This window comes from Phacochoerus africanus, chromosome 4, assembly GCF_016906955.1.
Source record: "Phacochoerus africanus isolate WHEZ1 chromosome 4, ROS_Pafr_v1, whole genome shotgun sequence".
NCBI classification, from domain to species: Eukaryota; Metazoa; Chordata; class Mammalia; order Artiodactyla; family Suidae; genus Phacochoerus; species Phacochoerus africanus.
The window spans coordinates 62,003,553-62,020,881 of record NC_062547.1 but is presented as its reverse complement, the minus strand read 5'-3'; the positions used below and the strand labels follow the sequence as shown (position 1 = coordinate 62,020,881).

General features: G+C 47.8%; 1 protein-coding gene across 3 annotated transcripts in view; it reads left to right on the top strand.

The window, feature by feature from the left end:
* Positions 1 to 7,384: 7,384 nt before the first annotated feature.
* The window catches only part of SIN3B (SIN3 transcription regulator family member B), a 41,824-nt gene continuing 31,879 nt past the window's right edge, over positions 7,385 to 17,329 (top strand). For 2 of the 3 annotated variants that reach the window (XM_047776689.1, XM_047776688.1), the window contains exons 1-4: positions 7,385 to 7,507; positions 7,744 to 7,850; positions 9,165 to 9,318; positions 15,768 to 15,968. In XM_047776689.1, coding sequence (XP_047632645.1) covers positions 7,400 to 7,507; positions 7,744 to 7,850; positions 9,165 to 9,318; positions 15,768 to 15,968 — 570 coding nt within the window. In that variant the 5' untranslated portion in view covers positions 7,385 to 7,399. Of the gene's footprint in view, positions 7,508 to 7,743; positions 7,851 to 9,164; positions 9,319 to 9,875; positions 9,930 to 15,767; positions 15,969 to 17,329 lie in introns of those variants that run through there. The other variant, XM_047776690.1, reaches the window with a different exon arrangement.

Here is a 17,329-nt window from a genome sequence, read left to right as displayed (position 1 = left end):
TATATTAAATTCTAAAGAGTTTTTTTAATTGAGATGTAAATGATATGTTAACATTATGTTAGTGTCAGATATACAACATAATGATTTGATACTTGTATATACTGTGAAATGCTCACAATAAGTCTAGTTAACATCATCACCACATGTGGTTACGATTCTTTTTTTGTGATAAGAACCTAAGACCTGTTCTCTTAGCAACTTTAAAATCAAATGTGCAATGCATTATGATTAGCTATAGTCACAATATTTACATTACACCTCCAGGACTTATTTATCATAATTTTTTTTGGTGAGAAATCAACTTCTTCCTTAAGTAGTTGCCTAAATAATAGTAATACATTTCCATGGCAAGCAAATCAAGAAAAGAAGAATAAGGAGGACATAAGATAAAAATTAGAGGTAGTGTGATAACAGTAACCCTGTTTGCCAGGGACTATCCCAGTTTAAAAATGAAAGTCCCACATCCTGATAACACTTCAGTCACTGGCAAATCAGGACAGCTGGTCACCCAAACAGCTTTTTTTTTTTTTTTTTTTGATTTTGCATATGACATGGGGAAGTTCCTGGGCCAGGGACTGAACCGAAGCCACAGCAGTGACCTGTACCACAGCTGGATCCTTAACCCTGGGCCACCAGGGAACTCCCAGACAGCTCTTAATTTCCCAATCCCCTTCACTCCCTGCTTCAAGAGATGTACCTTTTAACCAACTTCACCCTTTTCACCTCCCCTCCTCACTAGGCAACCACCAGTCTGTTTTCTTTATTTATGAGTTTAGGGTTTTTTTTAGTTAATATTATTTGAATTATTTAATATTATGAGTTTATTTATTCATTTACCTAACTTGCAAAGGTTCAAGCCCACAGGAAAGTTGCAATATTGAGGACAATGAACACATATTTACTCATTCTGAGTGTTCCCGGGGTTGCCCTATTGCTGCCAGTCTCCTACTAAACCAATCAAAAGTGACATCTGGGAACAGGGTAAGGCAAGTGGGGTACTCAACTCAGACACAAAATTTAAGAGGCACCCAAAAAACTCAATCATCAAAATAAATATTGCATTGTTATATATTTTTTAGGGAGTTCCCACATACTTTTTTTTCTTTGCGCCACATACTTTTTAAATCAAAATGAATAAAAATGCAAGATGAACAAAATACCAACATTTCAAATAAAAATGGGATCTGATCTTGCACTTGCACAAATTTTCCTCACTCACTTCACTCTAATTCCAACACTGGCGATATCAAGATACTTCTTCCCTAAATATATTGGCAAGCATTTTTAACGAATAAAGCCATTCTCCTACATGACCACACACACCTGCCAAAACTAACAATCATTATTTGATATCTTTGGGAGATCCCTGGTGGTCTAGTGGTAAGGTCAGTGCTTTCACTTCTGCGGCCCGTGTTTGATCCCTGGTCTGGGAAGTGAGGTCCCACATCAAGCCATTGCTGTGGCCAAATAGTAATAATAATAGGCATTTCTAATTTTCCTAATTAGCCTGAAAACATTCCTAATTAGCTGTTTATTTCAAACTAGGACTCAATTAAGATCCCTTCACACATTGCATTGCATTCCGTTGTTTTGTCTCTGTTTCTTATATTCTAGAGCAGGAGTCAGCAAACCAGTCTGCTTTTGTAAATAAAGTTTTATTGGTTCACAGCCATGCCTGTTCACTGTTCATTCGAATATTGCCTACGGCTGTTTTCATGCTGCAGTACCAGAGAATATATGGCCCCAGAGCCAAAAATATTTCCAATCTGGCCTTTTGTATTTATTTATATCACATACACTTCAGAACTGAGTTCCTTGTAGCTTCAGGACTATGGACCTCAGCGCCTAGAGGCTGCCTCTTTCCATAGGCAGTTCATGATGTGACCGATTGCTCCTTCAAGGCCAGTAGGATCACACCTCTCAGCTGCTTCAAGGCTCTGACCTCCAGACTTGTTTAAAGAGTGCCCCTGATTAGGGCAGGCCCTTCTAACATAATCTGCCTTCTGATGAGTTCGAAATCATCTCATTTGGAATCTTGAGGACACTTGAAAATTCCTTTTGCCTATGTCATGTAGAATAACCCAAAATGTAGGATGACATCCATTACGTTCCCAGAGCCACTCACAGTCCAGGATGGACGAAGAACCAGGGCACACACACCATGGCGTGAGAATGTCTGGCAGCCTTAGAACTCTGCTTCTACACGTGATTTAGGTCCTAATGTTTACCACCTGGGAAGACTTGATTACTTCAAAATAGGATCTTTTGGAGTTCCCGCCGTGGCGCAGTGGTTAACGAATCCGACTAGGAACCATGCGGTTGCGGGTTCGGTCCCTGCCCTTGCTCAGTGGGTTAACGATCTGGCGTTGCCGTGAGCTGTGGTGTAGGTTGCAGACGCGGCTCGGATCCCGCGTTGCTGTGGCTCTGGCGTAGGCTGGCGGCTACAGCTCCGATTTGACCTCTAGCCTGGGAACCTCCACATGCTGCGGGAGCGGCCCAAGAAATAGCAAAAAGACAAAAAAAAAAAGACAAAAAACAAACAAACAAAATAGGATCTTTTGATCTCCTTGCCAAAATATCCAATAAAAGACCTACCTAAAGAATTCCTGTTGTGCTTCAGCAGTAACAAACCCAACTAGTATCCATGAGGATGAGGGTTCAATCCCTGGCCCAGCTCAGTGCATTAAGGATCCGGCATTGCCATGAGCTGTAGTGTGGGTCACATCACAGATGTGGCTCAGACCCCAAGTTTCTGTGGCTGTGTAGACTGGCAGCTATAGCTCTGATTCACCCCCTAGCTTGGGAACTGTGGTGTAGGTCAAAGACGCAACTCAGATCTGGCATTTTTGTGGCCATAGTGTGGGCGGATACCATGATTGGATCCCTAGCCTGGGAACCTCTGTGTGCCTCGGGTGTGGCCCTAAAAAGCAAAAAAAAAAAAAAAAAAAAAAAAAAAATCTGAGCCACAGCTGTAACCTGTGCCACAGCTTCAGCAATGCCGGATCCTTTAACCCACTGTTTGGGACTAGGGATTGAACCTGCACCTCCACAGTGACCCAACCTGCTGCAGATTCTTAACCCACAGTGCCACAGCAGGAACTTTTTAGCAAGTTACTTTTTTTTTTTTTTTAGGGCTACTCCTGTGGCATATGAACATTCCCAGCTAGGAGTTGAATCAGATACAGCTGCCAGCCTATACCACAGCCACAGCAAGGCCTGATCATTAACCCACTGAGCTGGGCCAGAGATCCAACCCACATCCTCGAGGATACTAGTTCGGTTCTTTTCCACTGAGCCACACGGGAACTCCTTGGGAACTTTTTATGCTTTATAAAAATGAGAATGAAAATACGTATGTGTACTATTGCCTACATTTTAAATTTGCACTCTCCCACACTCGTGCACATATTCGTGCATCCTTCAGAATTCACTCACGCCCAAAGTGGAATTGGCTTGTGGTTGCCTGTCCTCCAAATGAGTGAGGGCTTCTTCTGACCCTATGAGACCTATGAAAAGAATGGAGAACTGAAAGTGATCCTTGTGGGAGGGGGACACTGTGTGAGAACCCTGGGGCAGAACAGAAGCCTATACGTGCCATTGGTTCTCAGGAAAGGGACTGTTGCCGGAAGGTGTGGGTGTGGAGAGGACTGACTGTTTAGACTCTGTGGCCTCAGAGTTTGGTTCAGGCCATCTTAGCTGAACACACTGAAACTAAGAAGAATCCTTTTGTGGTCTGGGAGCCTCGAATCTTCCATGCTTCCTTACCCCTCTTCCCCTCATCACGTGTTCTCTGCTTTGTCTTCTAAATATCACTCCCTTCCACTCCCTTCTCTCCACCTCCCCTGCCCCCAGCCTGGTCTAAGCTACCATCATCCTTCGCCTGCCTAAATGATGAAACAGTCTTCCTGCACTGTGCCTGGCTCCTCTCCAACCACTTCTCTGCAGAGGAGTCAGATCATTTGCTTCTAACTTCAAAGCTACTCAAACAGCTCCTTGCATGGAACCCATGTGCAGTTTCTACCAGCACTAAATGCCAAGATCAAAAGCCTTAACTCGCAATCAAACTACCATGAGATATCACCTCCCACCAGTCAAAATGGCCACCATTAATAAATCCACAAATAACAAGTGCTGGAGGGGCTGTGGAGAAAAGGGAACCCTCCTGCATTGTTGGTGGGAATGTAAACTGGTACAGCCACTATGGAGAACAGTTTGGAGATACCTTAGAAATCTATACATAGAACTTCCATACGACCCCACAATCCCACTCTTGGGCATCTATCCGGACAAAACTCTACTTAAAAGAGACACGTGCACCCGCATGTTCATTGCAGCACTATTCACAATAGCCAGGACATGGAAACAACCCAAATGTCCATCAACAGATGATTGGATTCGGAAGATGTGGTATATATACACAAGGGAATACTACTCAGCCATAAAAAGAATGACATAATGCCACTTGCAGCAACATGGATGGAACTAGAGAATCTCATACTGAGTGAAATAAGCCAGAAAGACAAAGACAAATACCATATGATATCACTTAGAACTGGAATCTAATATCCGGTACAAATGAACATCTCCTCAGAAAAGAAAATCATGGACTTGGAGAAGAGACTTGTGGCAGCCTGATGGGAGGGGGAGGGAGTGGGAGGGATCGGGAGCTTGGGCTTATCAGACACAACTTAGAACAGATGTACAAGGAGATCCTGCTGAATAGCATTGAGAACTTTGTCTAGATACTCATGTTGCAACAGAAGAAAGGCTGGGGGAAAAAATGTAATTGTAATGTATACATGTAAGGATAACCTGACCCCCTTGCTGTACAGTGGGAAAATAAAAAAAATTATTAAAAAAAAAACAAACAAAAAAACAAAAGCCTTAACTTGCCCCACAAGAATGAGTGTTCTGCTTCCTCCGTCCTCTCCACTTTTTTTTTTTTTTTCTTTTCAGGGCTGCACCTCTGCATATGGAAGTTCCCAGTCTAGGGGTCAAATTGGAGCTCCATCTGCCAGCCTACATCCACAGCCAGAGCAACGCTGGATCCAAGCTGCATCTGTGACCTATGCCACACCTCGTGGCAATGCCAGATCAAGTCCAGGGATCAAACCCACACCCTCCCGGATACTATGTCAGGTTCTTAACCCATTGAGCCACAACGGGAACTCCTCTCCTCTCTTTTCCTGCACCTTCTCCCTCCCTCTCTCATTCCTCTGCAGTCCAAGAACATTGGCCTTTTTTTTTTTTTTTAAATTCTTCAAATGTGCTACACTCCTCCCCACCACAGGGTCTTTGCACAGCCATCCCTCTGACTTTCATGGTGAACGCTTATACATCCTTCAGAACTCAGCTAGAATGCCACATCTTCTTATTCCTTGCTAGAATGGATTAAGTGCTTTGGGTGGTATTTTCCAAAAATGGTCATGGCAATATTTCCTATCCCCCATGCTATTTCAGAATCTGGCCACCTCCTAGGTTCTGGAGTCTGTTTGCCCTCCTCTTGAGTTTGGGAGGGACTTTTGATTCTCTGTGACTTGCAAGAGTGGATCAGGAAAGGCTATAAGTTTTCCTCCTAGCTCACATGTTCCTCTCAGGATGATTGGGCTTGGAAGCCAGGTGCCATGTTGTGAGGAAGCTCAGGCTACATGAGGAGGCCATATGTAGGTATTCCTGGCAACAGCACTGGCAGTGGTTTAGATCTACAGCAAGAAGCAACTGGCACATGTGTAAACCTTCAGGGGATTCCAGCCTCAGCCTTCCAGGCGCCCAGCTGACCCTGAGGGACCAGGGATTAGCTATCCCTGCCAAGCCTGCCCAAATACCAGAATGGAGAGCAAAATAAATATTATTATTATTGTAAACCCCTAAATTTTGAGGTAGCTTGTTACATAGCCATAGTAACTGGAACACAATATCTTTTTTTTTTTTTTTTTGCTTTTTTGGGCCGGTATATGGAGGTTCCTAGGCTAGGGGTCCAATCGGAGCTACAACTGCCAACCTACACCACAGCCTTAGCAACTCAAGATCCAAGCTGCATCTGTGACCTACACCACAGCTCACAGCAATGCCAGATCCTTAACCCACTGAGTGAGGCCAGGGATCGAACCCAAAACCTCATGGTTCCTAGTCGGATTCATTTCCACTGCGCCATGATAGGAATTCCCAATAACTATTATATTTGTATGTTCTCTCTGAAGTATTTGTTACAAGTGAGCTTTACATCTATGTATGTGATTATTTGATTCCAATCCTCTTGAAAGGCTGATGGATGGCTCTGTGAGGGTAAAAGCCTGGTCGGTTTTGTTCACCCTTCTACTCCTGACCCCTGGCAAATGATGCTCTTGTTGCCAATGTATTCTCAGCTTTCCTGCACCTCTTCACACATTGAAAAAAAAGATACTGGAGTTCCCATTGTGGCACAGTGGTTAATGAATCCGAACATGAGGTTGTGGGTTTGATCCCTAGCCTTGCTCAGTGGGTAAGGAGCTGGTGTTGCCATGAGCTGTGGTGTAGGTCACAGACGCGGCTTGGATCTGGCATTGCTGTGACTCTGGCGTAGGCCAGCAGCTGCAGCTCCAATTTGACCCCTAGCCTGGGAACCTCCCTATGCTGCGGGTGCGGCCCTAAAAAGACAAAAGACAAAAAAAGAAAAAGAAATAGGAAGACCTTGGAGGTTTGGAAGCAGCTGTGGAATGATAGTTCTTGATAGCACTGGGGCTGGAAAAACTGGTTAAGAGGCTCCCGAACCAGTGGGAGGTTCCAGTGGGGAAGTGATAGGGTCAGGAACCAGAGGCTCCAGTGGGGAAGTCATGAAGTCAGGACTAGAGAAGCGAAGAGAGGAGGAACAGGACTAAGTCAAGAGCAATTTGGCAAAAGTTAACCCCGTGGCCCTGAACTAGGGTGCTGTGTGCCCATACCAGGTTGTCACATCAACCCTACAAGTACGAGTCAAGAACATTTTTTTATATATCAGGCTGTGTAGATCTTAGCATCTGTCGCAGTTATTCACCCCGCTGTTGTACTGCAAAATTAGCCAGCGATGACAGGTAAACAAGTGGGCATGCCTATGTTCCAATAAAACTTTATTTTTGCTGACACTGAAATTTAAATTTCATAGAATTTTCACGTGTCACGGAATAGTCTTCTCCCTTGGATTTTTCTTCCAACTTTTAAAATTGTAAAAATTATTCCGAGCGTGCTTTGGGGGCCAGACAGAAGCAGGCGGCAGGTTTTGGTTTGCTCACAGCGGTATATGTCAGGACAATCGCGTTTCAGTTTTATGGGGTAAGATCCTACCGCAGAGTCCTTGAAAGAGCCCCGCCTTCAGGGCGGAGCCAGCGCATGCGCGGCCGGCCCCCGGGCGGGGGCGGGGCGGGCTGTGGCTCCGACTTCCAACATGGCGCACGCTGGCGGTGGCAGCGGCGGCGGCCCAGCGGGCCGGGGGCTGAGCGGGGCCCGCTGGGGTCGCTCGGGCTCTGCGGGCCATGAGAAGCTGCCAGTGCACGTGAGTGGCGCCCCAGCTCTCCCTCGAGCACCCCGTCGTCCAGTTCCCGCAGGCCGGCGCCCCCCACCCAAGCCCCGCCCGGCCCCGACCCCGCCTCGGCCTCCTCTCCGCGCAAACCCCAGACCCCCGACTCCCCACCTCCGCTCCTTGAGGCCCAGCCGGTTGCCCCTCCCGCCAGGGCCCCCCGCCCCCTCCTCCGCAGACCGCGGCCCACCTGGACTTTCCCCTCCCCGCAGGTGGAGGACGCCCTCACCTACCTGGACCAGGTGAAGATCCGTTTCGGCAGCGACCCTGCCACTTACAACGGCTTCCTGGAGATCATGAAGGAATTCAAAAGCCAGAGGTACCTGCCGGGCCCCTGCCCACCCCGGGGGACCGTCCTGGGCCGCAGTCAGCCTGAGCTGGGTGGGAGCCCCTTACCCTGGATGCCCCATGACGGGGTGACCTTGCCCAGGTGGTCAGAACTTAGCGGATCCTCAGTTCCTTCTTCTAAAAAAAAAAAAAACTGGGACGGGAGGGACCCCCCCACCCCTCACCCGCCCCGCCGTGGCCCTGTTGTGGAGATTCCTGGACCGAGGGCAGGGATGGGGTGAGGCAAGTGAGCAAACACAGGGTCGGATCCCGTCTTTACTCAAAATGTTGATTTTTAAGTGAATTTCATTTTTCGAGGCTTTTTAAAAGTTAATTTTTATCTTTTGGTCAAGCAGTGCATGAAAATGTTATTAATTTTGGTTATCGACCGTATTGGCACTGTGTCCCTCTTAAATCTTATCCCCAAGGTGAGTTCCTCACTCCCTTCACTCCAGTCCCAGGCCTACTTGGAAGTAATGCGCACAAAATGCTTAGTAAGGAATCTGGCACTAAGAAGGCATTTAAAACATGTTAGCTGTTTTCACAGGCACTGAATCAGGAGGGTTAGAGATAGATGGGAGACCTCCCTCCCAATGGTGCTCTTGTTGGACAGGATGCTCATTGAGGCTTAGAGTGGGTCAAGGGGTTGGCCAGACCCACCTTAGGGGCAGAGGCGGGACCAGAACTGGTTCTGTCTGACTTAGATTCGCCAGTGTCACATCCCCTCAGTGCTGCTTCTCCCTCTAAGGAGACAGGGTAGGGCCCACCTGGTTGCCTTCCACAGGCACAAGGCTAAAGCCTTGACCCTGACTGCAGCCCTGAGGGAGACCCCATCTCTGCCCTCTGATTCTTATGCCACTTCCATACTTGCATGGCCTTTGGTATTTAGGCATTATAGTCAGTTGCTGGGAACAACTCCTGTGTCATAGTCCATCTCTAATTCATGCGAAATGGAGGAATTTATCTCCCCTTTAGAGGGTTTTGACATGTCACTTCTTAGAGCCCACAATTTAAAATTGGCTCTCCTGACATTTTCAGAACCTAGCACACATGCTTGCAGTGTTTTGGGAGCCGTGCTGTGTACATATTCTGTGAATTTTGTCAGGAAGGCACTGGGAGCCCAGGCCTGGCTGCCTTAGCAGCGGATCACCATCAGCAGAATCACTCCAGTCACACTTTAGGGGGGTTGGTTCTTTGTCCGTTGAGAAGCTCGTGACATGGCACGGTTAAGGGAGCCACGAGTAGATTTCTCTTTTAATCTGCTCCCCAGGACGCCTCTGCCCACTCTTGTTCTTCTTTGTTCTAGTATTGATACTCCAGGAGTCATCCGGCGAGTGTCGCAGCTATTCCACGAACACCCTGACCTCATTGTCGGATTCAACGCTTTCCTTCCTCTCGGCTACAGAATAGACATTCCCAAGAATGGCAAGTTAAACATACAGTCGCCTCTGTCGAGCCAGGTATGCGGCTGCCATGGTTTGAATGATCTGACCTTAGCACAGCCCACCCTGGTACGCAGGCCGGGCAGCGTGTCTCGTGTACTTCATTGCTGGAAAGATGGTGAAGATCTGGTCTTTTTCCTGAAATGCTTCTAACACAAATCAAAATAGATCAAAACACCTACCCAGGCAGGCTCTGCATCCCAAATTGATCCTTTTGGTGGATTTAAATCAGGAGTGGATGTGATTGTGCGTGCCAGGGAGGCATTCTTCTAACACAGTTTTATGTCCAGTCAAGATAATTGTGTCCACAATCACTGAAGTCTTGGTTGGAGGTTCTTCCCCTGAGTGCCTTAGGCAGGCCTCACTTGTACTTGGGTCTGTGGTCCCCTCTGATCACCCTCAGTGCCACCCACAAAATAAAAGCAGCAGAGATGCATGTGTGACTAGCCATTTTTGTTGCTGTGCTTCATTTACCTGCTGACAGGATCATTGACTGAGCTCAGGCTTGTGGCTTTGGTCCCTTCTTTCTTAAGTGACAGCTTGCTGCCTCTTCTGTCTCTGCAGTCCCTCCTTGCTTGAGCTCACCAGACTCCCTGAGAAAAAGCCTGTTTGAGCTTTACTTTTCTAAGGTAACCATTGTCTTTTTCTCTCCTCGACCCTGTTGCCGTGTAAGGCATAACACTTTGCTGTGGGGGTGCTGTCCAGGGCATCATGGAGTGTTTAGCAGTGTCCCTGGCCTCTGGCCACTAGATCCCCACCCAGTCAAGACAGCTAAAAATGTCTCCAGACATAGCCAAGTGTCTCCTGTGGGCAAAATTACTGCGTTGAGAACCACTGGTGTAAAGGAACCAGCTCTTTCAACCTCCTCCATCTCTGCCCCAGGGGTTTTTGCGGGGAAGGTAAAAATCTACTCTGGAAGCATTTTGTAGGTTTCTCCTCTGATAAAGGAGATTGCAGAGTGTCCTATCAATTAAGGAGTCAGGATTTGAAAAGAGAACAGCAAGAGGCAGTGTGGCACTGGCTGATCCTTCTCCAAGGGGGACTGGCACATAAATTCTGCCTTTTCTCTACGCAAGGCAAGCTCCACCATCAGCACATTGTCTCATTAAAGCCGAGGAGTGTGTATGTTTTAAAAAGGAACTTGGAAGGCTTCAGCCACTGAATTCCAAAAAGCTTCCATTTCATATTTGCAAATGGAGCCCCAGGATCCAGAGGTAGCGCTTCAGCCTCCAGATGATAAAAGCCTTAGCGGAGATTAATCTTCAGAACAATCACAGCCAGGAGAGGAAAGCAAGCTCATCTGCAGCAGTGGTGCAGGAGCGTTTTGCCGGATCTGAAGCGCTGCATAAATGCTGGCTGTCATTACCATCACTCTGCTAAAAAGAGCCAGAGTCCAGGGCCTAAATTGCACTCTATGTGTGGAACTCGCCTTTCTCAAGCCCTGTTGGGGTGCTGCTCTCTGGGCTGGATCTCCCCACGAGCCTCACCTTCCCTTCAAGAGCCCTAAGGCCCTGGTACTCCACAGCTTCAGGAATTGTTGGAGAGATAAGGAGACAAGACCAGTCTGTCTGCCCCTGGGTGGATTTGGTGACCGCAGGTCTATTAACTCAAAGAGAGGCTTGATGAGAATTTTCCCTTAATAGCTACTTCCTAGGGTTTTATAGTCTAGCTGTAGCCCTGCAGCCTTAGATAGGGCCCCTTCCTCCTTTGGAGAGGGACAAGCCTTTCGTTCCCTCGGGGCATGTGCCGCCCACTTGGTTTCAGTCGTGTACACAGATCAGCCACGTTTCCAGCCCTGCTTCACTCCAGGCACAAACAGGATGTCTGCTCAGCTTCCTAGAGTCCTTTTTCAGTCCATGGTACCCTGTGAACTTTACAGGGCTCCCTACACACCAGCACCCTGGTAATTTTTTTTCTATTGGTTTTTCCAGCTTCATTGCTTGGAAGTAGAGCTCTGAGAGAGAGAGAGAGAGAGTGTGTGTGTTGCCATTTTTTAATTTGTCATGAGTCCTGACAACTACAGACAAGGAGAGAGTAGTTCTTAGGTGCCGAGGAGGAAAAATAAGTCTTGGCCTTTGGGGGGCCCTTTGTGCACTGTTGCCATTGGGGCCAGATCATTCTTTCTCATGGGGACCATTCCATGTGCTTGAGGGTGTGAGCAGCATCCTTGGCCTCCACCCACCTGATGCCAGTAACACCCCCTCCCCCAGGTGTGACCATCTAAAACGTCCGTAGATGTTGCCAGGTGTCCTCAGGGCGCAGTATCACCCCAGTTGAGAACACTGGTCTAAGGGGAAGATAGATGTATGCTGTGATGTGGGCAGAATGGCCAGAGAGGGACGGGACCGTGGCAGGAAGAACGTCTCCTGGGTGGCTGTGGCCTCCTGAGTCAACATCTTTTGGGGTCTGGTTGGCCTCAGTTGTAATGTCACCTCCTCAGAGAGCCCCCTATACCCACCCCCATGTCCTTTCACAGCACCCATTTTATGTGTTTCAAAATAGCATAGCAAAGCTGAAAAATAAAAAAAATCCACTGTTTCTCGTTGGTTTCCCTTCTCCTGGCAGACTGAGTCCTTCAGATCAGGCAGGGCCACGTCTGTCTTGTTCACGACTGTCCCCATCCCGGAACATTAGAGGGACAAGATCCTGGATGTCGGTGGGAAAATGATGAATCTAGGCTCCTGGGTCCCATTCAGGGGGGACTCTGCCTCTCAGGGGGCCCAGCCCCTTTGTGTTTGGCTGAGACAACAGCCGCTTAGAGGGAAAGAGATAAACCTTGAAGTACAGCTTGTAACATAGTGACTCCTTTACATTCAAGGGAGGCTGCCGTCTTCCCTCTGGGGAGGGTCATTCATAAGTTCAGTCTGTTCCTGGCAGCTCACTGTGTGCTTCAGGGGGATGAGCAGCCATGGAGCAAGTGTGCATCACCCCCTTTGTGCCAGGCACTGGGGTTCATTTAGCATCTCGGCTCTTAGGGCACTTACATGGTCCAGGTGGGGACTCTTAGGAGACATGTATGGACAGATGGACTACGAGAGAGAATTCAGCACAGCAAGCAAGAGACAGCAGGGACTAGGCTTGCAGAGGTGCTTAGGCAGGTGCTAAGTGAGGGAAACAGGAACCAACGTCCGTATCTTGCAGGGGAGTCTTCCTGGTGGGGGAGTAAAACTGAGGTGGGAACAAGTGGGTGCCTGAGAAACAGCCTGGAAGCTGGTGGGTTGGGGCCCTAGGCAGAGAGTAAAGGAGGGAGGATCCAGGAGCCTGGGAAGCCAAGGCAAAAGTTCTGGAAAGGCTGCTCCGGCTGCAGTGCCAGAGCTGGACCGAGGGGGCAAGAGAGGCTCTGGGAAGCCAGGGGGAGGTGAGTGCTGTGTGAGCCAGATGGAGGGTAGGGTGATGGGGACCAGGGGTGGAGTGTCAGTGAAAGGGAGAAGTCTAGGGGTGGTTCCAGGTGCCTGAGCCCCTGGATGAAGGTGGCACCTGCTGATATGAACAAGGCCGGGGGCAGTGGGGGTAGACGAGGTGGGGGAGCCAGTCTGGGTTTACAGTGTCTCTTTGAGGCATCTCTTAAGTATCCAAGTGGGGCTGTGTGTGGACACTCAGATGGGCAGGTCAGCCATGGAGGGCAGCTCATCAGTGTCTAGGAGGCATTTCTAACTGTGCCTGGTCAAGGCCACCCAGGGCAGGCAGAGAAGACAAAAGCCTGGATTGTTCTAGAAAGTATAGCCCAAGAGTTGGCAAACTGTGGCCCATGGAACAGAGCCAGCTTATTTTTGTATGGCTGCTGTTTTTTACGTATTTCAGATTACATTAAAACAATTTTTTTAATTGTGGTAATATTTACATAACATAAAATTCATCATTATAACTGTTTCAAAGTGTCCAATTCAGTGTGTTTTAGTATATTCACAATACTGTGCAGCTACCACTACTAATTTCAGAACATTTGTTTTCCCACCAAAAAGAAACTACCTCCCAGTTCTCCCCCTTCCCCCAGCCTCTGGCAACCACTAATCCTCTCCCTGTCTATAGGTTTTTCTGTCCTGGATGCTCCATATAAATGAATCACATACTATATGTCCTTTTGTGTCTGGGCTTTCTTCTCCCAGTATGATGTTTTTGAGGTTTGTCCATGTTGTACCAGAGTTTCATTTCTTTTTTTTAAGGCTGAATAATATTCCACTGCATGGGTGGACCACATTTTGTTCATCCGTTCATCAGTTGATGGATGCATGGGTGGTTTACCTTTCGGCGATTGTGAACAATGCTACCATAAACATGTGTGTACAGGGATTTGTTTGAGCGCCTGTTCTTGGTTCTTTGGGTGGATACCTAGGAGTGGAATTTTTCAATCATGTGGTGACTGTGTTTAACTTATGCAGAATCACCAGACTGCCCCAGCGGTCGCGCCGTTACTGTCTGGCCCTTTTTGCCGAGCCCTGGTCTCCAGGGGTGGTTCTCTATCTTGTCACAGTGACTCTCACTCCGGGAAATTCGAAGAGGCACACAGTGCTTGCCCCCTCGTAGTGGCTGCTCCCTCCCCCCTGCCCATCTCCTTCTAACTCTTTCCACTACCAAGCCTGTGTACCCTGAACAAACATAAGTGCAGACCCCTGTGGGCTTAAGCAAAGGTAATCAGGAAGAGCATCCCTGAAGTGTCATAGAACAAATCTCTGTGCTGGGAGAAATAGTAGTTAGAGTTGTGACTGTTCTGGATCTTTTGTGTCTGTTTTCCTCAGCTCATATTTCCTAGAGTTGCCTCTGCACCCACTCTTAGGGGCTGAATTATGCCCCTACCCCACCCCCCAATTCATATCTTGAAGTCCCAACCCTCAGTATTTCAGAATGTGGCTGTATTTGGAGATGGTCTTTATAGAAGTGATTAAAGTAAATTGAGGGCATTAGGATGGGCTTTAATCCAGTCTGAGAGGTACTTTGGACACATGGAGAGACCCCAGGGATGTGTCTGTCCAGAGGGATGACCCTCTGAAGACACAAGGAGGAGACGCCTGACTGCTAGCCAGGAGGCCTCAGGAAATACCAACCCTGAGCTTGGACTTCCAGCCTCCAGAACTGTGGGGAAATCCGTGTCTGGTTGAAGCCACCCAGTCTGGTATTTGTTGTGGCAGCCCCCACACACTAGAAGACGCTCTTAGGTGCACCTGGCAGAGGTGTCTTATGATGACAACTCTGTAGCAGTGTGCCTGATGTTCCCTGCAGTCTGAGGGTCAGCTGTTGGTGCCAGATGCAGTGCCAGGCACCACAGGGGATGGAAACAGTGGACTCAGTGTGTTCTCTCATCCATCCGTCTCATCATCCATGACAGTGGATGAAGTCCACTCTATTCCAAGCACTATTCCAGGCACTGGGCATACAGCAGTGACCAAAATAAAATCCCTGCCATCCTGGAGTTTGCCATCGGATCAGGGATGGACAGACAATGAAATAAATAAAAGAGTTACCTATAGGAAGGTGATACATGCCGTGGAGAAAAATAGAGCAAGAAAGGGCTCAGTGTGCTGGGATGCAGGGTGGTTTTACATTGGTGCCAGATGGTTCGGGAAGATTCGCTGAGAGGGTGTTGTGTAAGCAAAGACCTAAAGCTGAACCAGAGGGATCCTGACCGTCCTGAGACCCAGATGGGGACCTGCAGGATGCCAGGGGTCGCTCTTGACAGCCCAGACGTGGTCAATGGCAGAGGGAGGCCATCCTCAGGACCCCGCATAAAATTCCAGTTTGGAAGCATAAACATCACCTCCCTTGAGGGGCGGCCCTGTCCCACTGTGAATTAGGATTCCAGCTTCCCAGGAGTGAGATGTGCATCTCTTTTCTATTTTTATCTGTATTGACAGAAGAGCACATAAATGGAGGGCATGGATGACTCAGAGCCCAGCTCTTTTCTCTCACGTGACTTGCCCCGGGCTTAGCACCAAAAGTCCCGCAGCCCTGGGCAACCTGTTCAGTGGTCCTCCCTTCACCTACAGGGTCCCAGGTTCATACCTGTGGACAGCAGGTGCTTTCACACCTGAAAATAGTCTTGTTGAAATGGGCTGACCAAAGGTTTGGGAAGATTCTGCTGTAAATGGTCCAAAACTCTGCTCCAAAAAGGATTAAATAGTCCACTTTTTATAAATTTCTCCTGAATGCTAATTTTTCCAAGTGTGGAGTGTATGTCACGTTTTCATGTTCTTTGAATCTATGGGAAAGGTAGAGCAGGGGTGAGTTCATGAGACTCCCAGGAACATGCGGGCACTAAGAATGCCAAGGAGGGGCTGTCTCTGTTCTGGGTGCCCTCTCTCTGCTTGCCTTCCTTCAGGCCCCTGGAAGGAAGCTTTTCCTGCATCGAAGTAAAAAACTTGGCTCTTTGCTGAGTCTTGCCTGTTCTCGCTCACAGTGGCTCAGTCTGGCGTTCCTCACAATCTGTTCCCGGTGTCGAGCCCGGCAGTAACTCGCTGTCCTGTCGTTGTCAGGAGAATTCGCACAACCACAGCGACTGCACAGAGAACTTCAAGCAGCAGATGCCATACAAGGAGGACAAACCCCAGGTGCCCTTGGAGTCAGATTCCGTGGAATTCAACAATGCCATCAGCTACGTGAACAAGATCAAGACCCGCTTTCTAGACCACCCAGAAATCTACAGGTCATTCCTGGAGATACTGCACACTTACCAGGTACGAAGCCTTAGGTCACACTTCCTTGCGGGTGTTTGTGGCATCATGCAGTATCAGGTGCATCAGAAACATTCAGATTTTTTTAGCGAATTCATGAAATCCTATAAAATTCTGTTAAGCTGGGTTTTTAGGTTTTTCGTTTCTTCTTTTTTTTTTGCATTCTTTTCTATGGCAAAATGTATGTAAATATAAAACAACCATTTTTAAATGTACAATTTACGGCATTTAGTACATTCACACTGTTTTGTAATCATCACCATCATCCGTTTCCAGACCTTTCTCATCTTCCCAAACTGGAGTCTATCCCCATTAAACACCCCTCATTCCTCACTCCCCCAGCCCCTGGCACCCACCCTCTAGCTTTCTCTATGAATCTGACTACTCTAGGGACCTCATATGAATAGAATCATACAGTATTTGTCTTTTGTGACTGGCTTATTTCACTCAGCATAATGCCCCCATCCATGTTGTAGCATGTTTGAAAAACGTCATTTTTAAGGCAGAATAATATTCCATTTTATGGCTGTGTCTCATTCTGTTTATCCATCCATCAGTGGACATGTGGGTTGCTTCCACATTCTGGCAGTTGTGAGTAATGTCACTGTGGACATGGGTGTACACATACCTGCTGGAGTTCTGTTTAATTTTGATTTCAGTTTGCTCCTTGAGACACCTCTGCACCCTCACTGGGAAACACACATTAGAGGACGAAGAAAGAAGAACCCAAGAAGACGGTTTTTATAAGATGACTTAGTTACTGTTTATAGACAGTAGAGCTACCCTTTATTTATGCTGATTCCAGCTGGGCTTTGTGCCAGGTACTGGGTCGACAGAAGTGAATGGTTGCTGTTGCTTAGAAGGTCAGTTTAGAGGTGGAAGAAACTGAGACATGACTGGAGTGGAAAAGAAAGGATGTGTTGGGAGAAGTGTGTCAAGGTTAAGAGCTGCCGACCCCATGGGGGAGAGGGGGTCAGGGAGAGGATAATCAGGTTGAACCTTGACAAATCTGTGAGAACCAACAGGATAGACTCTCTCTTGGTGCTGGGAATGGCCTGTGCAGAGGCCCAGGGGCCAGAGCAGGCAGCTGGCTTCAGGGAACTTGACAGGAAGTGCAGGCGGGCTGGTGGCAGGGGACATGGGTGTCATGCAAGGAGTTGGGCCGTCATTCTTACCCAGGCATGGAGTTTCTGATGCCTTTAATTTTGCTGAGCCACAGAACCCACTTTTTAAAATGAAATCCTCTGTACAACCTTGATAAGAGAAATAAAGAAGTGGGATTCTTTTTAGCATCAGTGTTTGGTATCAGATTGATAGTATTTGCTCCCTGTAAACCCAGTGGAGCTGTTCTGATGCTCTAAACA